At 53.4% G+C, this 23321-nt stretch overlaps 8 protein-coding genes across 9 annotated transcripts; 5 read left to right on the top strand and 3 right to left on the bottom strand.

The window, feature by feature from the left end:
• Positions 1-446: 446 nt before the first annotated feature.
• JCM15063_006049 (uncharacterized protein) lies at positions 447-2418 on the top strand (the record flags this gene model as incomplete). The annotated part of the gene is made up of 4 exons (XM_076676805.1): positions 447-525; positions 714-1736; positions 1814-2175; positions 2263-2418. 4 exons carry the CDS (start codon positions 447-449, stop codon positions 2416-2418), a joined length of 1620 nt encoding a protein of 539 aa, XP_076536264.1.
• Positions 2419-2778: 360 nt separating this feature from the next.
• JCM15063_006048 (uncharacterized protein) lies at positions 2779-5601 on the bottom strand (the record flags this gene model as incomplete). The annotated part of the gene is made up of 1 exon (XM_076676804.1): positions 2779-5601. One exon carries the CDS (start codon positions 5599-5601, stop codon positions 2779-2781), a length of 2823 nt encoding a protein of 940 aa, XP_076536263.1.
• Positions 5602-6029: 428 nt separating this feature from the next.
• JCM15063_006047 (uncharacterized protein) lies at positions 6030-7164 on the top strand (the record flags this gene model as incomplete). Its single annotated transcript, XM_076676803.1, has 4 exons — positions 6030-6075; positions 6143-6570; positions 6639-6691; positions 6759-7164. 4 exons carry the CDS (start codon positions 6030-6032, stop codon positions 7162-7164), a joined length of 933 nt encoding a protein of 310 aa, XP_076536262.1.
• Positions 7165-7576: 412 nt separating this feature from the next.
• On the bottom strand, positions 7577-9317 carry RFC5 (replication factor C subunit 5; the record flags this gene model as incomplete). The annotated part of the gene is made up of 9 exons (XM_076676802.1): positions 7577-7599; positions 7680-7712; positions 7786-7906; positions 8000-8356; positions 8429-8610; positions 8690-8787; positions 8872-8966; positions 9055-9162; positions 9231-9317. The coding sequence occupies 9 exons, from the start codon at positions 9315-9317 to the stop codon at positions 7577-7579; spliced, it is 1104 nt and encodes a 367-aa protein (XP_076536261.1).
• A 1327-nt stretch (positions 9318-10644) lies between these two features.
• JCM15063_006044 (uncharacterized protein) lies at positions 10645-12408 on the top strand (the record flags this gene model as incomplete). Of its 2 annotated transcripts, none has more annotated exons than XM_076676800.1 (2): positions 10645-11043; positions 12100-12408. In XM_076676800.1, the coding sequence occupies 2 exons, from the start codon at positions 10645-10647 to the stop codon at positions 12406-12408; spliced, it is 708 nt and encodes a 235-aa protein (XP_076536259.1). The 2 variants fall into 2 exon arrangements, with proteins under 2 accessions (XP_076536259.1, XP_076536260.1); XM_076676801.1 differs by lacking the exon at positions 10645-11043 and adding an exon at positions 11956-12024.
• A 945-nt stretch (positions 12409-13353) lies between these two features.
• On the bottom strand, positions 13354-14711 carry JCM15063_006043 (uncharacterized protein; the record flags this gene model as incomplete). The annotated part of the gene is made up of 9 exons (XM_076676799.1): positions 13354-13470; positions 13569-13685; positions 13760-13833; positions 13905-14008; positions 14087-14217; positions 14288-14400; positions 14476-14526; positions 14598-14624; positions 14687-14711. 9 exons carry the CDS (start codon positions 14709-14711, stop codon positions 13354-13356), a joined length of 759 nt encoding a protein of 252 aa, XP_076536258.1.
• A 124-nt stretch (positions 14712-14835) lies between these two features.
• Positions 14836-17778, top strand: JCM15063_006042 (uncharacterized protein; the record flags this gene model as incomplete). Its single annotated transcript, XM_076676798.1, has 5 exons — positions 14836-14892; positions 15202-15585; positions 15658-16771; positions 16837-16903; positions 16977-17778. 5 exons carry the CDS (start codon positions 14836-14838, stop codon positions 17776-17778), a joined length of 2424 nt encoding a protein of 807 aa, XP_076536257.1.
• An 872-nt stretch (positions 17779-18650) lies between these two features.
• On the top strand, positions 18651-20874 carry JCM15063_006041 (uncharacterized protein; the record flags this gene model as incomplete). Its single annotated transcript, XM_076676797.1, has 8 exons — positions 18651-18854; positions 18929-19077; positions 19153-19286; positions 19351-19647; positions 19718-20061; positions 20124-20399; positions 20465-20788; positions 20863-20874. 8 exons carry the CDS (start codon positions 18651-18653, stop codon positions 20872-20874), a joined length of 1740 nt encoding a protein of 579 aa, XP_076536256.1.
• Between the last annotated feature and the right edge of the window lie 2447 nt (positions 20875-23321).

Here is a 23321-nt window from a genome sequence, read left to right as displayed (position 1 = left end):
TTTCGTCCCCTCCTGTTGCGAACGTGGACTCTTGCTAAGCCAAGGTTCCTCCCCTCCAGGCGTGAAGGCTCGATATTAGAACCTTTTCGATGACACGTAGTCGGCGAGGTTTTCTTGCTGTGGTGATACATACGTGATATGAATTACCTACATTAATTACTTATGTGATTTGTGTCACTTATAGAGCCCTGTGCAATCGCTGTAATGAATTGCGATTTGTAATCATCGCCGATTAAACCTCCCATCGCGAATCAACACCGGTCGACGCGACAATGAGTAGGCGGGCCAGCGATGTAGGAACGAGTGAATCGCAGCTGGCCGAACCCGTGGCAGACCCGTCGTTCAAGAGCGCGCCTGATGAGTCTCATCCCGCCTCCGCGACTACATCTCTCCCGACACCTCGATCGAGCGAATCACCACTAGCCGAGGACACACAAGATCCGAGCATGACCGAACGCGAGGACCAGCCCGAGGGCAAGGCTGGGAAACGCCGAAGCGAGACTGAAGCGGCGAGTGGGGAACCAGGTCAGTCAGCCTCCTCCTCCGTTCGTCTCGCTCGACAGGGTCGGTTGGACGAGCTCGAGAGACATATAGATGTCATGTGCTCGCGGAATGGCAGCGACCGAAATGGGCCAACTCGACGCTGCTTGTCCTCCTCGAGCAACTCGCTTTGATCGACCCCTCCTGACGTATACCTTTCTTTCGAGCCACAGCCTCTACCGAATCGGAATCGGAGACAGCAGCAGAGCAGTCGAACGAACCACCACAAGACTCGCTCTCGACCCCGACACCTCCCCGATCTCCCTTAGCCGACGCATCGACCGATTCGACGCCAGACGCGAGTCAGCACTTCTCGCATTTGTCCAAGACTGCGATCCCTGCAGACTTTCTCGATTCGGCGTGCCAGTCCAATTCGGACCTCGCGCCGGAAGCGGCGTACCCTTCTCCCGCCTCGACGCTGAGACCCCCTCCAGTTACCGAAGGCGACACCGCCGCCCTCGTCGAGAAACTCGACGAACGAATTGCACGCGCAAAGGAACGACCGAAACCTCCCAAGCTCGACATGACGACTCCGTCCCTCGATTCGAACCCGTCGGCAGGATCACTCCCAACCCCGACATCACCTGCCGTACCACCGAGACCGACGTCGAGACCTTCATCGCGGGCTCATTCGACTTCGAGGAGACAGTCGACGTACTCGACTCGGTCCCCTTCATCCCCAATGTTCTCGCCTCCTTTGCACGACTCGAAACGACTCTCGGTCGCGTCTTCAACCGGGCTCGCGTCACCCCGACTCGTAGACGGCATGGCTGGTGGGAATGAACTGTTTGAGCACGGTCACGGCATGTCGAGAATGCCTCCAAGTCCCTTGGGACCCTCTCGACGGAATAGTTCGAACAACCTGAAACCTTCACCTCGACTCGACTCGTCTCGCCGTGAATCGAGTAGCACGACTGGTCAACTCGATACCGAAACTCCTGAAGAGATTGATCCTTGGGATGTCCCCGTCGTTGTACGGGATTGGGCCTACCCAGAATCCGATCCGAGACATTTGGGACTCCCTCATCCAGACGAAGAGGCAGGGGGCAGGTTTCGGAGAGGGGGGAGTAGTCGCAATAGCAATCGGTACTATGCGAGGCATGACGGGACGGACGAAGACGAGGAAGAAGACGAGAGGCGACAAGGGTTGGGATTGGGTTCACCGATCGATCAAAGTCATCAACCGAATGGTTCCTGTACGTTGCTCGTCTCGACTTTTTCATGTATCCATATTGAGATCTCGCTGACTTTGTGTGATGCACTGGGATTATAGTTTCGTGGGGATTCGTGACATCGCATTCGACAGATTTCCCAAACTCATCTCCAGCCTCGTCTTCGACTGGAGGACGTGACGACTACAGGGGAGGACCTTCCGGGTACTCTTTTCACGATGCCGACTACGACGATGACGATGAACACGACCCTCATGGAAGGAGACACGAATACGATCAAGACGATCGGTTGTACTACTCGAATGGTCAACACGAACAAGAGATTGAACACGAGTTGGGTCTCGGAGAATTTGTCCCCGGGGTGTACCAGGCTGTGTACGAGTTTTTGCCAGAACTCGAAACCGAGATGAAGTTGAGTGTTGGAGAATGGGTCAGCGTGTTTGAACGGCAGTGTGCAGGTTGGGTCAGTTTTTCTCCATCTCTTTTCCCAAGTAAATTTTATTCCAGTGAGGGGAATGGAAATCTGATGCAAAAACGGTTATTGAAACAGGTTCAAGCAGGAAGGATAGTCGATGGGGTACTGACGGATGAAGTCGGGTTGGTGCCCGAAAACTACCTCCATCGACTCGATTTCGAAGACAATCTCCCGACTTCATCCCCTTCATCAAAAGAAGAATCGCATCGAGACGAGGTCGAAGCAACTTGAAGGAAGCCTTTGTCTTTTTCGCTTAGTCCATATTCTTTTCCTCTTCTTCTTTCTTTTTCGACCACACTCTTTCTTCTTAGTCCTCGTCGAGACACTTTGCTTTACTGCCGTTTTTCTGTAACCTGTATCACCTGTCTGTGTCGAAGTTTTACTCTTTTCTTCTGTTTCTTCTTTTTTCAGTTTGTAAACCGATACCATACTAGCCAGAGAGAATCCACAGTGCTCGCTTGATCTCAAGAGAACGTCGAAGCAGCGAAAAGATCGAGGAATTGCAAAGTGCAAAGGATTCTTTTCATGTCAACAACACGTGATTCGGAAAAACAAAAACAATGATGATACAGTCAAGGTATGAAAGGTGGTTTACTCGTGCCTCATCAAGAGTTTCCTGATTCTAGTTCTATTGCGATCCGTTTGACTCCTGATCCTGTTTCTCTCTTGCTTCTCATCTTTCCTCGTCTTTTGTCCCCGTGTTGTCCATCCATCGTCGTCATGCTCGAACGCTGCATCAGAGATGTGGTTCCCAGGGAACAAGGTTTCCAAACTTGATTTCGTTCCAGGATCTCGCATCGCGAGTTCCAAACTCTTCAATTCTTGAGGATGTTTCGTCCCTCCTTCGAGTTCGTACAAGGCGACGATCGGACCTGCTTCAGATCTCAACGTGTTTCGAAACTTGCTCGTACGTCCAAATCGATTCGGAGTTGCTGTTGGTCGTTTTGGATCAATGAGATTTTGTGCGGTCGTGTTTGTTGATTCTGAAGATCGAAGGAGGAACAATCGAAGTGCATGTCGACCCCAACCTTTGACATGAACGTTCGAGGTAGAAGACGAAAATTCTGAATCAATGCGTTGACGTTCGAGTTGATGTCCTCTCCGAACTTCGTTTGCATACATGTTCAACATGATCGTGAATGCCGCAGGAGGCAACACCCATCCTCTCTTCCTCGGTTCCTGAACAACCCCATCTTGATCGGATGATCGAGGTTCTTCTTCCTCTCGAGATCGTTCAGCGGCCCACCTCGCATTCCGAAACACTCGTTCGGCCAATCCAATCTTGCCCGTACAACTGATCGCGTACAACAAGGTCGTGTACAACCACGGGTTCCTCCCTTCCCTCGGTGGAGGTCTCGGAGTCAATGGGGTATGAGGTTGTAACGAAGGAGGTTCGTTCAAGTGATCGAGTTCGGGCAAGATTCGAAACACGGTTTCCTCGAGACTGTCGAACGAAGACGTTTCCACCATGTGTTTCAACAAGGTTGGAATCGTTCGTTCGTCTCGAGGTCGATGAGGGTCGGACAAGAGGGTAGGGTACGAAGGAGTTTGAGGTGCAGGTCGAGTTTTGGTGGCAGCAGGGTACAGGACCGAGAAGAGGATGTTGTGAGTTGCGGCAGTAGGTTTCAAGCTTCGTCGAGTCATTTGTTCGAGGACCAACAGGGCAAGTTCGGGAGATTGCAGTTTCGCGAGCGAGTAGTGAATCAGAGTGTTGAAATCGATCAATCCAAGTCGAGGTACTCGTCTCGTAGTACTCGTCGAGAATGGATGAGGCTTGACACGTGATTTGACTTTTCCTAGATCGATCGTGTGACCGGTCAAGTCTTCGAGGATCCGGCGTACGACATGTTTCGTCATCCGATAGACCCGAGCGTGCGCTCGTGCGAGTTTGCGCCTTTCGTCTTGTTCCGGAGTCCCATCAGACCTGACGTCATTAGGATACGGCGCTACCGGGAACGCAACGACGAATCGCAACAAATCCGACAGGACTGGATTCGTCGGTCGAGATGCCTTCTCCGACGACGACGACAATGATTTCGTCCACAATTGATCGAGTCCTCTCGTGAGGGTTGCGACTGCCGCCAATACTTGCCTCGAAGGTTCAGGATCGAACCTTCTGTCCTCGTTAGGTCTCAACGCGCGTGACAACCTCAATCGAAACATCCTCTGGGCTGCTTGTCCAGCTTCGACACTTTGTTCTCGATCGACTTGATCGAGGTAGTCGACAAAGAAGCGTGCGGCCAAATCTGGACGATGGTGGTCGAGACAAGCGACAAAGGATTCGTAAATCGCGATGCGCGAACGTGCGATCCTGACGTTCGAGAGTGCGAGAGAAACTGCAAGAGTCGACGAAATGGTTTCACGCGATTCGATGGGATCTTGTTCATGTCGCGATTGATGTCGCTTGAAGAGATGCACGACGAGTCGATCAAGAGTTTTCGCCGGGATTGATGAGAACGATCGGAGGTGACTCGGCAATTGAGTCGAACTCGATTCGTCGGTGTCGAGAGGTTCACGCGCGTGTCTGCGATGTCGCAACTTTGATGACAACGGGGTTTGTTTGCGACTCGCTTGTTTGGCAAACCTCTCCCCCCACAGCCCCCTGAGGATGGCATCATGCTGTTCTTCCCGCTGTGCAGTACCCGATTGCTCGTTCCGTACGCGTTCGTCCCGTTCGGTCGTGTCGAGCCGAGTCAAGATGGTAGGAGATTCTTCGAGACCTCGACCCCCCTGTTGACCGCGTCGATCGAGCGAGACGCGTTCCCACTCGATCGCGTGGGCCTGGTCGTGCGCATCAAGGATTGTAGTCCACATGATGGCATCGAATTCGAGAGCGTGTTGTGCGATCGTGATTGCGATCGGTGCGAGTTTCAACTTGTGTTTGTCTAGATGCGCTGGGTCCTCGAGGATGCGCAAAATCGAATGAATCGCAGCGGTTGCTGGCAATCTCCAAATCCACCGTTCGGGTAAAAGTTGTTCGAGTTGTGCTTTCGTCGAAGGGAGGACGAGGCGTGGGACTGAATTGACGAGGTGAAGCTGTCGAAGGGTGAATGCTGCGTCTGCCGGTGCAAGGTTGCGTAGCTGACGCGAGAGGGACAACAGCTGAGGTTTTGTCGGGTACGGTTGTTGGATCGGGTACTCGTGCGGAGCCGGGACTGGTTCAGGATCGGGAGAAGCGGTCGCAGTTGAAGAGGCATGGCGACGATGCACGAGGAGTGGGATCGAGATGGACGCGACGCTGAGCGAGCTGACATGGAGCAGGAACAGGGACGGGCTCATGACGCTCGAGGCACCCCGCAGAGAGGAACGAGTCGCGACAGTTGCATACGAAGTCGAGGAGACGGCTGGTCGCGACGAGGGCAGCCTGGGTCTCGTCTGCGCGCTCCTCAGCAGCGAGCTAGAGCGCAGACGCATCTGAAAGTGTCCCAGTCAAAGTCAGGGGCGAGAGGTCCGCGAAAGAGAGCCAGCAAGAAAAAGACGACATACCATCGAGGACAGCCGACCTGATCCAGATCCGCTTTAGACCCTTGTGCGCAGTACAAGCCTCGTGTGCGTGTACGCGCTGTAACGAGTCGATCTCGAGCGTGGACAAGCGAGACAAGAGTTGGAATGAGATGAGACGCGAATCTTTCGGCGACATCTGCTCGTCTCGCTCAGCTACCCGCGTTCGCGCGACATCACCGAAAGCCACAGTTGGACGCAGCAGTCGACCCCAACACGAGAGAAGCAAGAGCGCGTCGGATCCTACTCGGACGCACCGCATCGTTTCATCGTTCAACTCGCGTTCATCTGCCCATTGATCCACTCCAAGCCCTGAACGGCACGAGAGCCAGTCACACAAGATGGGAATGTGGTCGCGCACCTATGTGTGCTGCGCCGTACCCCTCTGTTCGCTCTCTCTTTTGCTCTCTTGCTCGCGTCTGCTCTCGACTGACCCAGGGTTCGAGCGAAACAGACAACGCAGGCATCTACTGCATCCTCGCCCAGTTCCTCATCATCTCGCTCGTGACCGGAGTCCTGTGTTTCGCATCTCCCTCGATCATCACCATCACGACTCCCACCATCATCACGTACGTCCTCGGTGCCCTCAGCCTCGTCGTTTCGGCATGGCAATCAGTCGGGTTCTTTGGAGTGTACCGCGACAAAGTGTCCCTGTTCAAACTGTACGCACGCACGAATACGATCCTCGTCGGGTTGGACCTCTTGCTCGCCCTCGCGATCGTGATCCTCTCGGCCGTCAAACACAATTCGGCAATCAACCAATGTCAGCTCTTGTTCTCGTCCGATGCGACCGACACGACCGGTCAAGACATCTGCAACGTGTGGACTTGGGTTCAAGTCGGCATCATGGGCTTGTTGTTTGTCATTGTCGCCCTGTGCGAGGCAAGTTTCTACTTTCTCTCCTTTCACTTTAAGGAAAACATTGTACCAACATCTCTTTGTTTGTACAGCTGTACTTTATCATGTACTCGTCCATCTACTCTTCTGAACAAAAACTAGACCAGTAAATCCATCTCTCTCTTTCTTCGCTTGCGTCCATCCGATTGATCCCCCCTCTTCGGAAAAAATAGTGCAAGGTACAACTCGGTGTATTCGACTGCAGCTGAAGAGATTCGACAATCCGGACTCTGGGATGGAGCTGGGTACAATCCAGCAACCAACGATCTACATCCACCTCCTCAACGAGGCGTAGCGGGACATGGTCGCAACCCTTCTGGATTACGCAACGAACTCGTCTCGTACGACCAAAGTCGAGAATACTTTGATCAGTACCCTCCTGAAGAAGATGAATATGTTGGAGAAGAGAAACATGAACAACAGTTTGGACAACGTAGACAAGCGGGTCAAGAGGATTACGATCAAGGGACGTATGTCAGTGGGTACGAACCTACTATGGGAGCAAGGTATCATCATGATCAAGGGTTTCAACCTCCTCTGAACGATACTTCTCACGAACTACCTCCGAGAAGGTACTGAATCTTCAAACGAGATATCAATTCATAACGGACACTTTCTCTTTCTTTTTCTCTATTTCTGTGTTTTCTCCCAACTTTTTCCTTCTGCTTTCTTTCGATTTCTGTTTCACTCCTTTCCTGATTTCACATTTGCCCCACGACCCTCTTGCTTTTTCCCGAGGTTTAAAGACCCTTCTTCTTCTACTGTAAAACTAGCATGAACTTCTTTCGAATACGACTTTTTTTCGTTTTCCTGTCGAGCATGGCGTGGGCAAAAACAGTACATGGCTTTTGCTTTTCGAGAGGCGAAAACTTGGGGAACTGATACACAGAAAAACAAACGAGGTACAGAGAGGGAGGGAAAAAGGGAACAAGCAGGGAAAAAACGAAAGAGAGATGAAATGGAGCTTAGAGACGGTTGTATCCCCACAAGTTTACAAGAATCCCAAAAGATTTTCTGTCACCAAAGGGCACGACAATACGAGTTATCAGCGCATCTGTTGTACGAAAGAAAGAGTAGAAACTGAACCAACTCACGTTTGTGAATAGACATGATTTTCGCGACAAACGCTATGTGATCGGAAAAATGAAAACCGTCAAGGTCGAGGTCAAGGAGACTAGTGTCTCGGAAGTAGAAACGTACCTTCGAGGTGAAAGATGGGTTTGTTGCCCTGTCGTAATCGATGATCGTAAAACGCAGCCCAGTACGCGACATCAGGTTTGATCTGTTCGTCCACTCGATCCAACAACCTCCTCGTGATACTCTGTTTTTTTTTTGTTTGTTTCCGCATCAAACCGTCAAAACGTCAGGTGCTTGAAACAGCGAAACCAAGCACAAGAAATATCGTGTGACTGACCGAGAGTACGAGAGGGGCAGGAATGCAATGTACGAGCAATTCGTACAACATGCCTCGGACCTCCAACAACCTCGCGGGAGTTTGTTCTCCCAACACTCGTTCGGCACATTTCGCCGCATACTTTTCCCAATCCGGTCTCGGCACGACGTCCAAATCTTTCGAACTTTGAACTCCAGTCGACAGGAGCGAGTGAGACGGCGAGATGGTGTTGTAAGTCGAATCTTGAGTGTACAACGCTTCGAGAGACAACAACGCTCTTCGAAGGTTGCCGTTCGAGATGAGGGACAAGAGTTGAGACACGTGAGGTGGTAACGGCATGTGATCGAGATCGGCAGTTTTTTGCAATACGGCATCAATCTGTTTTGGTGTCAGACGACAAACGATTAGCTTTGTCCCAAAAGGAATCAAGGCAAGTTCGACAAGAGCTACCTGTTCCTCTGAAGGAGCGCCAACTCGTAGCAAGAGGCACCTCGATCGAATGGGACCAATGATCTTGGCTGTCGAATTGGCACACAGTACCACTCGCAAGTTGGCCGTGAACTTTTCCATCGTCCTCCTGAGTGCCGATTGAGCGTCTCGAGACAGTCCATCGGCTTCATTGATAATCACGACTGACGAACCACAGAGAAACCAGATCAGTTTCAAGTACTGCTCGCATTCGATATCATGACCTGATTTTGTTCGAATCACCTTTGAACCGCTTCTTTGCGTTGAGATCGACCTGTTGAGTTTGAGCGATATCTTTCAACAGTTCTTGAACGATCTGTCGGTCATAGTTGCCCGCGTCCCTGAAAAAATGGCCCCGCTCCTTCGAATCAGATTTGCGGGCTCAAAATCATCTCGTGTGTTGATGGAGGCAAAGACGGTCTCACGATGGTGTGATCTCGATGTGATAATTTGACTGAACGACGTTGATGTCAATCTTGCGATTCGAAGTCGTCTTGAACGTTCTCTGCTCGATCCTCAACTACACGAAAAGGGGAAAGATTTCCTCGTCAGATGCCTGTGCTGCTCGAACACTTCAAATAGATTGTGGTATGGGGAAGCCTGCTCACTTTCTCCACTCCAGGTCCAAACAGTTCACGCAGGGTAGCCATGATGCGCGTCTTCTTGCCCGCGCCTGAAGGACCATAGAACAACGTATGAGGGAAATCTCCCGACGCCTAATTGCATGAACCACGTCAGCTCGTGAACACGAAGGAGAGAGAGAGGTGGAAGAAGGTTGTTGTACAAGAGCGCGTAATCGGCCAGATAGTTCTGGGTGGTAGTCGAGGTCGGACAGTGACTTGGGTCGGTACTTGTCTACGAGCAACGCCATGTTGAGGAACTTGAAAGCGAACGGCAGAGGCGGGTAGATGAGTCTGATGAGATCAAATGAGATCACGTTTCGCGAGACGCGTTTCCAACTCGCGAATTTCTTTTGGTTTTCCTCTCGATTTAAAAGTATCGTCAGAAGTACTGATAGTGTCACGCTTAGACATTGAGAAACCCGTGCATGTGCCGCTGAAAAAGTGAAGAAAAAGTAACAAGATTATACGTAATACCTACAGCTTACAGCGCTATGTTCTTTTTCGTAACATTTAGCTTTGGAGCCTGGGATCACCGATCGCAGTGACAGCTCCGTTACAATGTGTTCACATTCAATTCAATCGACAAAAACCCTAAATTGCTTCGTGCCGGTCCATCTCGTCGCGAGTTCCTGACCTTTGCCGGTCGGTTGACTGAACGCGACTTGTTCCTGCCTACGATCCAGAGTGATCGGATACCCGTACAGGAACCTTTGACCGACGTGATCGAGCAAGAGAGTTCCTAGTCCTTTGCGTCGAGAACTGGTCGAAGTCCAGATCCGATGCACTCCGAGTAAAGTTGGCAATGGCGTAGGACTGACAAACAAGAGGTTTTTGGTCGTCGAATCAGCAATCGGAACACGCCTTGGGATGTACTCAGAGGGAGGAGCAACTAGATACTCACGAGCAAAAGATTGCGCCTTGGTCTTCTCCAAACCTGAGCAGTCGGGCCTTGTCGTCCTTTTCAGGAGAGTCAGGCTCGGCAAGGTGTTCGACAACTTGAAAAGCTTGTTGAATTCGCTGCACAACGGCGCACGCGACGACTTTGCGATTCGGGGTCACAAACACAAACAGTTTCGATTCCGACAATTGTTCGGGTGTCAGCGATGTCGAGCTCAGCTCAGTATCGACCGTATCCATAACATCGGTCAGCTGTCATGAAAAGCCTCGTGAGTATCCCGAGATCGGTCACTAACACGGTGAAAAAAGCTGACCTTGCGCTTGATCGTTTGGTCCGCGACAGACCAGTCAATCATCAAGACTTTGGCCGTCGGTTTCCCATCCCACTCGATCTCGTCCTGTAAGACCGTGACTCCCGCTTTCGTCTCGACCGTATCAGTCCAGTCGATTCCGCTTGTCACTTTCTTGTGATGTTTCGCATGAAAGTTGATATCTTCGGGGGTCCTCGAATACGACAGGGAGCACACTGTGCAAGACAGCGTCGACCTGCCAGGAGTATCGAACGGATCGAGGTAAAGTTGGGACAGCTTTATTTTCTTGTGTTGCGAAGAACGACTCGAAGTCGAAGCGATAGAAGTCGAGGACGAGCGAGACGTGCTGTTTGAGCTTTGCCGAGACATGAACACGCTCGATCGTTCACTTTCGGAATTGGAGGGTGAGGATCGCCGCTTGGGCGGAGGAGAAGCTCGAGCGAAGAACGATCTCAAATCTCCTTTCTTGATCGGAATGGCCTCCTTGTTCTCGTTCTCCTTTAGCTTGCCTTCCTGTGCTCGCAATGTCTTTTCTACCGATTTCGGCGGAGGCGACGAAGAAGTCGGAGGAGTATCGGGCCCATCCACATCGACCGCCCTCTCTTTCCCTTTCGAGCGAGACTCGACAGCATACTCGTGTACTGCCGCAGTCCAATCCAGGCTCGGCTGCGAGGAAGACGACAGGTTCGAAGGTCGGAGAGGCGACGAGGAACCCGAACTAGAACGACCAGGAGAGCCGTTGTCAGTGAAACGCTTTCGAAGGCAGGTCAGGCACTCACGTGGGTTGTGACGGGCGAGCAGCTTTGCGAGATCCATACTGGCGTTTGACCACAGGCCGTTGTCTGAACCGTCAAGAGCGAAACACAGTTCAGCTTCCGCAACGTTTGACTACATCGAAGAGAGCCGCTGGCTCACGAGGAAGACATAGTGCGAGCTCCAAGAAATAGATTCAAAGCGAGTGTGAGAGCTGAAGGGAGCGGATTGGGCGGAGCAAGTCAACAAGAGGCAAAGTTCGCGTTTCTTGCACGCGACTCGACGCGTTCGAATTGCGCGGTATTAGTAAGTAGTCGTCTATTCACGCCTCGACTCTTTCCTCTCTACGCTATTGTCAATCATCTCGTAACTTACATGGAGGACATCAGGCCTCCAAGGCTCTGGAATAGGCTGTGGAAATCGACGTGCGACACAGATCCATCGCTTTCTCCCGGGCTCACTCGCTTCCGCTCGCTGGTGACTTTGCGTTCTTGCATTGCAATTGGAGGGGTTTCAGAGACTCGGTCGGGCGCTGAATAAGGAGATTCTGAGCTTTTTGGTACAGATCCATGGGTCGGTACAGGGTCATTTGACCGGTTTAATCGTACTCCCGGTTGCGCAGATCTTTTGAGCTCGATGTCGCGAACGAAGCGACCCGATTCAACAGCTCGAACTCGAAAAAGGGACCGAGGAACATCTTTCTTCGCGATCATGTAGAATACGCTTCAACATCGCTAGTGATCTGCGTTTCAAGGAGCACTGAAAGGGTTCGTGCATCCCGATTGCTGGGGAGGTGCGATTTCGAAACGCGTCTCTCATCTCATTAGACTCATCATTGAGAGCCAGACTACGCATCTGTTCCATATACACCAGCTTTGGTAACGCATCGAGAAGAGCTCTGCCAGCGCGAGGCAACAGCGATTGCATGTGGGAACGTCCATCTCAATTCGCTCGTGAAGATATTCGCGTCGACCCCTTTCGATCCTTTGTCCCTGTTGACTCTGTGTACACTGTGAGGTGCGAGGTCTCTCTCGCACTGGACCATGACTGACCAGAAAACGGTACATAGCGCGAGTTGCGCGAGTCGGAAGACTCATGGGACGACCAGATCGCGGCCGAAGCTGAAGCCCTACATGCTCGAGCCGACCAGATCCTCGCAAAGGACGAGGCTGACTACGTCATCCCGTTGGTCTTCAGTACGTCAGCAGATGCGCCAACACGACTCGCTGCCGCTACCGAAAGATCCCTCGACAGATCCGCACCTTCGACACTCTCCATACCAGTTGACGATGTTCCCGAGTCGAGCGAGCGCGACACCCATGCCCGCCCAGCCCGGGTCATCTACTCGGAAGACAGCGACACTCTCCGTACCAGTTGACGAAGGTGCGGATCTGCAGACGGATCTTTCGGTAGCGGCAGCGAGTCGTGTTGGCGCATCTGCTGACGTACTGAACAGCAACGGGCTGACGTAATCGGCCTCCGTTTTCGCGAGAATCTGGTCGGCGCGTGCATGCAGAGCTGCAGCTTCGTCCGCGATCCGCTGTGCCCATTCGTCTGTCAACTTGGATATCGGGCGATTCATCAGCCTTGCGCGTCCACTGCGCCTCTCTGCCTTGCTTCTGCAGGTATTCTACTCGTCGTAGCACACACATAATCCGCTGTTGGAACGGGCAGTCTCTGGATGGAGAGATCGAGATGGCGCGGAGGGGGTGCGAGCACGGTCGCGGGAAGCACCACGGGAGGCGAGGTCGCTATGGGAGCCGAAGTAATCTCGACAAGAAGTGTAGAACAAGATTCCGATGCTTACGCGTGTAGAGGGATGCAAGTTGATGTGCGCAAGAGAGAGTCTGCGCATACCTCGTGTGAGGCGCGACAGTTGGAGCCTCGGGAGTCGTCTCGATCCGGGACGTTGCCAAGGTAGTCACTTGCAGGAGTGCTACGAGTGACGGGTGACAGGGAAGTCTAAGGAGAAAGGAAGAGAGGGAGGAGCGGGCCGGCCTCGCTGGTCAAGGGCCCGGCGGGAACGGTGGTCCGTGTGAGATGATCGTTTTCGGACACCCCTTTTCTTCCTTGCCCGGCTTCATGGTCAGTCTTCTCTCCGATCTCGTCGCGTACCTGAAGCTGACGTCCCGTCCATTGCGAGCACGATAGCTGAGCATCGATAGGTGACGGGTGATGGACCGATTACAGAATGCTTACCCGACCCACTTGTCGTGGCCATGGCCGAGGGCGCCCTTTTCTTCGGGAACTCGGGTGGCCCGTTACTATACTCCCGTCCCTTGAGTATTTTCGTTTGATACATAGTACCGCGAATTGCGACTGATCACAAAGCTCGACCCTTTCCTTTACGATCGACTACCCGAGGCGGCACGACTTCTCCACTGCTCGAAAGCTCGTCCATTCTGAATTTGTCTCCTGTTTCCTCAACCCGGATATCCATCTGTTTCGTTTGCAGGTCGAAACTTGCGTCGGCTTTCCTGTCTTTTTCTTTTTCTCGCGAATTTTCTGTTTGAATGATGAGGGAAGCACATCACTCACGCTCAGCATTCCTAGCCGTACTCCATGTACCGGCGAGATAGTACTCTCGTACTCGGGATCTTGCTGCCGTTCCGACGTTTGTCGACTCTCTGCCGGAAACCACTCTGACGGGTAATCCTGTTGGAACCGACCCGTGCATCAGTGACGATCTCCAGCGGAGCAGTTCATCGTATAAGGGAGCCAAAACTTGCACCTCGCTGTGCCGCTTTCGATTGCGGGGGTGGGGCATGATCCGCCATTTCCAGTACGACCGCGAACGTAGTTTCTGATTGATCAGGAAACGATACGTATCAATGGGCCAATCTGACGATTGGCGACGAATGAACCAACGCGCACCTGGCGGTAGTTTCTTCAGGTAGGCGGTCGAACCGTTCAGTTTCCTCAAACAAGCTCGAAACAGATCATCAACGTCTGGTCGTGCGAGGCCTTTTGCTGCCGGTCTGCGAGGTCACAGTGCGCCACATCGTTACGTCAGAGAGAGGACTTCGCGGAAGTGTATGCGTAAATAGGTCGCTCACGTAAAATCTGACCCGTCAAGGGGTATCTGATCGTGAGGGATCAACCATTCGAAATCAAACACGTATCGCTCAAGCGGTGTCTCTGTCGGATTCGATTCCTTGACCACCAATACTGCTCTCCTGACCGTACCCTGCTCACGAAAAAGCTCGTTGTTTGTCAGTCCTGCGACTTTCGGTGATTGCAAGCTTGAGCCCTCTCACCTTGAGCATCTCCTCCTCTATGCATTCGAGTATCCGTCCCAAATATTCTGTCAATGCTGGGTTGCGTGACTGCCATACCGGCGATTCATACTTTTTCACTTGACGGAACAAGCCTGTGCGCCGCAAACGTTGAAACGGGAAACATCAGACACGGTCATTAATGAATCGAGAGACTGAAACGGGCTCGCCAGCTGGATACACCTCTCGTAGGTACAGAACGAGATGGAAAGCGACTTCGACTGTATTGGAGAACAGTTGCAAAGTGTCAACCGGAAGCATCGAGAGGTTCTGGGACAAGGAACGGACGAACGGTACTCTCGAGCGAGCTTGGCCGTCTCTGCACCGAAATTATAGTCAGCTTGTCGTGATGCCTCAGATCAGAACGATTTGCCTGCGTACCTCGAAAGCTGAGGACTTGCGACATGACCGTAGGGGCGATGCACTAGCTCGAGCGACTCGGACACCAGCGCACCTATCTCGCGCGGGCCAGGAAGACTCTTGGCTGATCACAGGGGAACACAAGGACGAAGCACGAGCAGAGGGCTGAGATGAGCAAGCATAACGAGTTCAATCAACATACATCGCCGTCGTCGTCTTCCATCTCGGTCTTTTAAAGCGATCGCGACTATAACGAAGCAGCATACCAATGAACTAAGAGCGTTTGATTCAAGCGTGGCGGTAGAGAGTGCCGCCAACAAGTCGTCTCTTCCATGACACGCGGGTCCCATCGGCCTCGCTGAGACAGCTCTCTCGTGTGTGAATAGTCGAGACGCGTAACCCAAGCTTCTGGCTGCCCTGACAGAGAAACCGCGCAATCTGAGTTCCGAGAGGGTCGAGAGTCCAACTCTCAACCACCTCGCCCGCGAGGATCGTTTCCGACCGCGCCCTCTCTCGCTTTCCGACACGAACGACAGCCACCGCTTCCCAAGCGGCAACGGTTCCTGCTTGCTCCCAACCTCGACCCTGTGAATCGTTTCAAGCTGGCTTCGACACATCCACCAGCTGCAGGCGCAGCGGGAGGCGGCGGATTCAAACTGAAATTGACCCTCGGGGGACAGTCAGCCGCGCCGCCCGCACCCACCGCGACTCAGCCGGCACCAACCTACGCAGCTCCGACGTACCCAGCACAGCAAGGATCTTGGTCGACTCATCCAGAACCGGTCCCTGCCAGGAGCGCTCATGTCGCCTCGGCACAATACGCGCAGGCGAGAGATGCCGACGACGACGCGGGCGACTCAGGACGTGTGTCGGGCGACAAGTACAGAAAGCTCAAGAAGAAGTACCTCGCCGCGATCGAGGTTCGTACTCAATCTCTGAACGCGCTTAAATCCTCCATCACGCTGACGGGAGTGCGATCATGGATCGTACAGGCTCGCGACGAGGCATCGCTGTCGCTTTTCCGTGCGCAAAAGCTTATCCACCGATTGCGCGAAGACAAATCTGCATTGCTCGACCGCGTCCTTGAACTCGAAGTTGCGGCCGGAATCACATCTGCCGACGTGTTGGCGACGCACGAGGCCGACTTGCGCACCGAGCGGGAACGCGCTTTCCCCTTGCTGAACCCCCCTGATCTTCCCTCGATGGAAGACCGTGCGCGACCGCTGCCCGTCCTGACAACCTCTACCGACTTTTCCAATTCGACCTACAACGATCCTGTCGGACCTGCACCTCTGCCCAAATCATTCCCACCACGACAACGTTCTCTTCATCTCCAGAGTGCGATCGCGGCTCAGCGACTTCGCGACGATTACGACGCGAAACTCGCCGCGCAAGGACTTGAGCGTGCGGCCTTTCCAACGGTTGCCGCGCTCGGTTTGCAAGGCTCTTCGATCGCGCTTACTGTCGAACGCGCACTTGCTGGAGAGACCCTTGAACCTGTCGAACACGCTCAAGCCGCTCGAGGAAACAAACGTCGAAGAGAGAGCTCGTCGGGACGCGCCGGTTCGGGAGCAGGCTCAGGAGCCAAATCGCGAGCGAACGCCGCTGCGATCAACAACATCGTCGTACCGCAAGAGCCGTCGACCTTGCAATATCTCCCGAATCCGTTTGCGACCGCAGGGGCTATCCCCGAGGGTGCCACCATGGCACGAAACTCGACCGAAGCGCTCGCCGCCGCTCAGGCCGCGGCAGCAGTCGAAATGCAACAACAACAACAACAGGAGGTACATGCTTCGCCGTACGAGATTCCGGTTGCCGCGACACCTGCGCTCGACTACGACATGGACGATGGTACTTCGCAGGCGACTGGGGCAGGAGGAGCATATTCAGACGACGAAGAAGACTTCAAGCCCAATCTTGCGGGAGCAGGAGGTAAGAGAGGCGGGCGTCAGTCAGCCGGTCCTGACAAACCTTCTCGCCCGAAAAAGTCGAAAGGTTCGGCTCTCAATCCGGGTGTTCATACGATCCCAATCGTTCAGCGAAACCCCGATGGTACACCTCGCCTACCCCTCGCAGCTGGAATCATGACCCTGACCAATCTCGGGGGTGAGCATCTCTCTTGCGCCTGCCTGCCTGGCGCACAGCATCGCTGATCTAGCTTAATCTCGCAGTCGTGACTGATCAAGAAGGCTTCCATTCTGATCGCTATATCTATCCAATCGGATACGAGGCAACCAGGTGCGTCTTTGTGCAAAGAGGCGTGATCCGGGAGATGAAAATAGCCGCTGACTTACTTGCGGGACTCCTGAAGGCGCTATCCCTCAATCGTCAACAAGACTGCCGATGTCGAGTACACGTGTCGTATCGTCGACAGCGGACAAGGCGGACCCCGATTCGAACTGCACCCGAGTGACCAGCCCGGGACCATCATCCACGCTGCGACCGCAACCGGTGCCTGGGCTCAGATTGTCAAAGCTGCGAACAAGTTGCGAGAGCGGAACCATTCGAACTCAGTTTCAGGACCCGACTACTACGGCCTCAGTCACAATTTGGTGAAGGCCCTGATTCAGGAGCTACCGGGCGCGAACGCTCTACCAGGCTACATCATGCAGACTTTCGTCGAGGATCCTACCCAATCGTCTTCTCTACGAGGCAAACGAGGCAAGAAACCGAGGAGAAAGTCGAAAGCCGGAGGAGCAGAATCAGAAGCCGAAGATCTTCCAACCTACGGCATCGAAGTTGACGATTCGACTTACGACACGAGTGGGTACGGCAATGGTACCTACACGCGGGAAGGATCTTACGATTCGGCTTCGTATCCTGCGTCGGCATCGCCTGAAGATACGACCGGTTACGCCGTACCCGATTATTCGAATCCGGCATCACTCGCGAACCTCTTGCAGGGCGCAGGCGCACAACCTGCGCCAGCCGACCCCTACTCGCTACCGGGCTTCGGAGCAGCACCTGCAGCAGCCCCATACGACCCTTACGCGATCCCGCCAGCACAACCCGCGTTCGGAGGAATGGATCCTTACAACGCATCGGGATCATTCGGAGCTTACGACCTGCCAGGAGGACAGCAGTACGCCAGCTCGGACGCCTCTTCGCCGTGATTTCGGCTCGCACTCTCAAAACCAGCTTCTTCGATCTTTCGGTTTTTTTCGTTCACCCATACCCGTTCAATAGTCCCATCGATGCCGTCATACAATACAATACTGCCTCACAAACTCACTGTAACCAGCACTCGTTCAGTAGGATCCGACTAGCCGAAGCACGCATTGCAAGAGAGAACAGCGGATCCGGATAGCAGCTGGTTTGTGCTTTAAGGCTTCTTTCCGTCTCGCTCTGGTCTTTTCCTTCCATTCCTTCCCCCACTGCCTCCATGCGCTTGTTCCCTTTTCCATACCTCGCATGCGTGCGAGTCTTCAGACTCGTGCTTCTCTCCCATCGAGGGCCCTCAACCTCAAGTTCAAGACGAAGACTCCTCATTCACCATGGAAAAGGGCATGTGTTCGAATCGCCCTTGTTTCCTTCTGGGAAGTGAGGGTATGATTGACACGAGCAAGACCAAAGCTTTGTTCGACGAGTCCCTTTCTTCAAATACTCGTCGACCTCCCCCCTCTTTTCAGGGCTCATCTCGTTCAAGTTTACGACGAGTATGTGGCAGTATTCTGAGGGGTACATAGATGATGTGCGCACCCCGGTTCAAAACAGTATCATCTGTTCCAGCTCGATCCTCCCTACAAAGTCTCGCGCTCTCTTTCTCTGGCTACGAACGACATGCTCTGGAAATGCACACTGCTGTTTCCGCTTGGACGTTCTGTTGATTCGGACTTTTGGGTCTGTCGCCGTCGCGGGCATGTCCTCCGAGTCCGCGGCGGTTCCGATCGATCCCCTTTCAACAAGATAGGGGAATCAGATTTGAGCAGAAATTTGCACTTCCCACTCTCTCTCCCATCGTTCACACCTCACCGATCGGGATTTGATGCTTCAGCGCTCATTCAGCTTCGAAGCCGTCTCTCCGGCGGGCTTCCCTGCGCCGGTCGGTCTGCCTTCCAGGTCATCTCCGCCTGCGGCCTACCCTTCCGGCCCTCCTCCCTTGCTCTCGACGGGGTCTGCGGAAGCCGTACAAATGCAAAGCATCGATTCGATCAAGGTGGGTGTGTTGCTTGATGGGGATGCCGATTACGTACGCCCCTTCTCTCCATTCAACTTGGCTAGCTCGTGAGGGTGCTAACTTCATCGTTCGCGTTACTTTCTCAGTTTACCCGCGCATACACGAGTAAAGGTAGACAAGGAGGACGTTGCGCAGCACTCGAACTGAAGAACAACGTTGAACGATTCATCCGTCACGAAACCCTTGGCAACTCCAAGGATGTCAGACCGCTAGACATCATTGCCTTTTCCTTCGTGTGCGTCTCCTGAGGCCAAATGCTGATTCGCAGTCTCATCGATCTTCAATCGCATTTTTGCTGGTGGACCCACAGGAACATGAAGGGCTTGACGCGCTTCATTGGCGACGACATCGCCTCTTTCGCTCAAGGGTTTAACAGCTCTCCATACGCCTTCACCATGTCAGATCTCGGCGAACAGTCGCAAGGAGCAGATACGGCATTGAAGAGTCAGTTTCCTCGCTGTCTTCTGCGCTGTCGAGCACTGATAAAGTTAGACATGCCCCTTCTCAGGCCACCTGCCTTTCCTCCTCTCGACTTGCGACTACGTTCTCTTCGGAGGCAGTCATGATAACGGTTATCATGAGCTCTTGTCGAATCTAATCACGACCTGCCATCGCGACAAAGTCATCCTCTTGCGCACGACGCCGTATTGTGCCGAGAAAATTTTGTTGCTCGGACTCAACGAAGCCCGCTTCCCCATGTTGTTCGAAGGAAGGGATCCGACTGAACGCGCTCGAACTCCTTCGGCCTTGGTGGCCGAGAAGAAGGTCTCGCGTTCAATGGCGCTAGGAGGTTTGGCGTACAGCAGTGAGCACCTCATACCTTGTCAGCACCTAATCTGCGATCAAGATTGAGCTGATAAATGCTCTATCGCTAGCTGTGGTGCAACAGTCTTTGACTTCGACGGTCGCTGCGCAACATACTGCACCTTTGGCTCCAACGCCTTCGACCAAAGTGCGCGACTACAAGCCTCTTGTTCGCGTTCTCCTCGCGCGCCTTGCGCTACCAGTCCCCGAGATACGCCCTCTCTATGGAGGCATTGCGTACGAGCTTCAAGGACTCCCGAATTCACCAATTGCTGTGGGTGTCAAAGGCGAATTCACGCGCTATGCGCGTGAAGCCATGGCACTCGGACTGGTCAAGCTCGGCGTGGGGGATGTCGAGGGCTCGGAATGGATCAAGTTGGCAATCTCGCCACAAGCTGCAAGGGAGTTTGTCGATGTCCGCGCTTGGTCTTGCTTCCATGCTCCTCCTGTTCCTCCGCTGAGCGAATTGTTGAGCAGGGAGACCTTACGGCTTCAAATACTCCTGTGGCTTCGGCGTCAGCTCCCAATAGCGCGACTAGCGCCTACCGCGTGCTTGTCGACATCCTGCGCTCCAAGCCGAACGGCTGTGCCTCGTTCTCCATCGTTTCCAGTACGATGGTAGACCGCGGAGCGAGAGCGTGGCCCAGCGGCAAAGGAGCTTTTGCGGCATATATCCAGGAAGCAAATGCAGAAGGGATCGTTACGATGGGAAAGATGCCAGGCGAGAAACACGAGTTGTGGGTTAAACTCAAGGTGCTGTTCTCTTCCATCTTTGCTTGCTCGTTCCACGCGACCAATGCTGATCTCCGTTCTGTCAGCCCAAGTATCAGTCTCGCCTCCCAAAAGCTTCGGAACCATCGGACACTTCCCTTGTCTCGCCTACGCCATCGTCTACGTCGGTGGCGAGCTGCGAGAAAGTCAATTCGATTCCGGTCAAGTTCTTGCCGCTCATCGAGGAATTCACGCGAGAGCGTGTCATCAGTATGACTCCGCATTCGCTAGTAGCTCGCATGATGATGTGCCGAGGTACGAAACCTTTCGAGACGGGCCAGTGGCAAAAATACATCAACGAAGCGGAACAATTGGGACTCGTCAAGTTTTCGACTGCAGGGCCAAATCAACTCCAGTGGATCACTCTGCAAGTAAGTTCCGCCGCCAGAGTCGTCGTGGAAAAGGACACATGCCTCTGACTCTCTATCGGCGGTTGCGACGACAGCGCCCGATCTGATTTGCTGTCGCTTGTTGCTTTCGAAGAGGCTCAACGGAGGGGTATCGGTAAGCTACATGTGTAGGAGTATCCATCGCTTTGAATCCGGTGTGACAGGAGGGGAGAAATGTGTTTCAAGACCGTTTGTCTGTCTGTCAAGAAAGTGCGCGCGAAGAAGGCATCGATCACACGCGCTTTCGAGTCAATCATGCTTGCGAATCAACAGTCTCGAAGTGTTCTGCAATGGACGTTCACCGTGCAGATGGTCGAAGCTCGGCAGGCTGTTCGGACACGATCTACAGGTCACGATAGCTCCGCGGCCGACTCCCCGGAATTACCTTTACGAATCGGCTGCGTATCTTGCGTCTATATCGTCTGAAGATGCGACAGGTTGCGCTGCATCCGAATGATGAACCCGATTATAAATTCGAATCCGATTATTATCCGAATCCGGCATCACTGCTGTACGATGCGGGCGCACAACCTGCGCCAACCGACCCGTACTCGCTGCCGGGCTTCGGATCAGCACCTGCAGCTCTCCCGCACGATTCAATACGCAATCCCGCCAGCACAGCCCACGTTCGGAGGAATCGACCCTTACAACGCATCGGAGCATCCGGAACTTACGACTTGCCAGGAGGACAGCAGCACACAGCTCGGACGCCTCTTCGCCATGATCTCGGCCAGTCCCCGTCCCCGTGCAATCCAAGCCTCTTCGAACATTCGATTTTTCGTTCACCTGGACCCGTTCCGTAGTCCCATCGATGCCGCCTTCGAGTACAATACTGCCTCTCGAACTCACTGTAGCCAGCAGTAGCTCGATAGAACCGAATAGCCGAAGAACATATGGTAAGAGAGACCAGCAGATCCTCAGAGCTGCTGGTTTGTGCTTCAAGGCTTCTTCCAATTTCCGTCTCGCTCTAGTGCTCCAGACCGTTACTTACCTTCCTTCCCTCACTTCCTCCACGCGCTCGTACCCTTTTCCCATACCCGACGAGTTCCTTTGTTTCAAACACTCGTCGACTCTCCCTTTTAGTGCTCATCTCGTTCGGGTCTACCACGAGTATGTGCAGTATTTTGAGGTGTACATGGTTGGTGTTCGCACCTCGGCTCGAAACAGAGTCATGGGTTCCAGCTCGATTCTCCCTACGAGGTTTTGCGGTCTCCTTTCTCTGGCTATGGATACCATGCTCTGGAATTGCACACTGCTATTTTCGCTTTGGACATTCTTGCCAAGACGGTCATGTCTGAGCCCGCGGCATTTCCGATTGTTCCCCTCTCGCGAACAGGTAAACCGGAGGAGAGTTGAGCAGGATTTAGACTTCCCACCTCCTCAAACCTCCTGTCCGACCGCAGCTCGCATTTTTCGGAGAAAGAGTCTCGGTCCGCTTCGAACTCTCTTTCATCCTCATCGCTCGTCAGGCGGAAATCACCGAGCGTTCTCTACGATCCAGACTCGATGCTCCGAAGCTCGTTGAGCCGCAAAGCTGTTGCTCCGGCGGGCCTGCCTGCGCCCCGCAAGCTGCCTTCCATTCCGTCTTCGCGCGCGTCGTTACCTTCCGGCCCTCCTCCGTCGCACTCCGCGAGAGTCGCACCCAAGAACAGAATCAAATCGATCAAGGTGGGGGTGTTGCTTGATGGAGATGCCGATTTCGTAAGCTCCCTCTCTCCAGTCAGTGCGGCAAAAGCGTAAGGGCGTTAACCTTCGTGTTCTTCTCTCAGTTTACTAGCGCATACACGAGTAAAGGTAGACAAGGAGGACTCTCTGCCGCGCTCAAATTGAAGAACCACGTTGAGCGATTCATCCGTCACAAAACCCTTGGCAACTCCAAGAATGTCAAACCGCTGGACATCATTGCCTTTTCCTTCATGTGCGTCTCATATGCGAGCTCTAGAGGCTCAGGGTTATATTGACGCTCAGATCTATCCTCGACCGCGTGATACAGGAACATGCAGGGCTTGACGCTCCACGTTCGCAAGAACATGGCTTCCTTCGCTCAAGGGTTCAACAGCTCGCCATACGCCTTCTCGATGTCAGATACTGGCAATCAGCCGCAAGGAGCAGACATGGCCTTGAAGAGTCACTCCTCTTTCGGTCTTCTGCACGTTCGAGAACGGACTAACATGGTCATGTCCCTGCTCAGGTCACCTTCCTTTCCTTCTGTCAACATGCGACTATGTTCTCTTCGGAGGCAGTCATGACAACGGCTATCATAAGACCTTGTCAGGTCTTGTCTCGACCGGCGATAGCGACAAAGTCATCCTCTTGCGCACGAGGTTTGTTTGTGCCGGCAAAATTTCGTTGCTCGGGCTCAACGAAGCCCGCTTCCCCATGCTCTTTGGAGGAAAAGATCCGACCAAACGCTCTAGATTTTCTCCGGCTTCAATGGACCAGAGCAAGGTCTCGCATTTGGTGGCGCCACGAGGTTTGACAAGCAGTAGTGATCATCACTTACCTTGTCAGCATC

The sequence above is a fragment of the Sporobolomyces koalae genome, assembly GCF_050403365.1.
Source record: "Sporobolomyces koalae JCM15063 DNA, S_koalae_JCM15063T_v1_ctg5, whole genome shotgun sequence".
Classification (NCBI taxonomy): Eukaryota; Fungi; Basidiomycota; class Microbotryomycetes; order Sporidiobolales; family Sporidiobolaceae; genus Sporobolomyces; species Sporobolomyces koalae.
The sequence above is the reverse complement of the archived record's forward strand: the minus strand, read 5'-3'. Positions and strand labels throughout refer to the sequence as shown.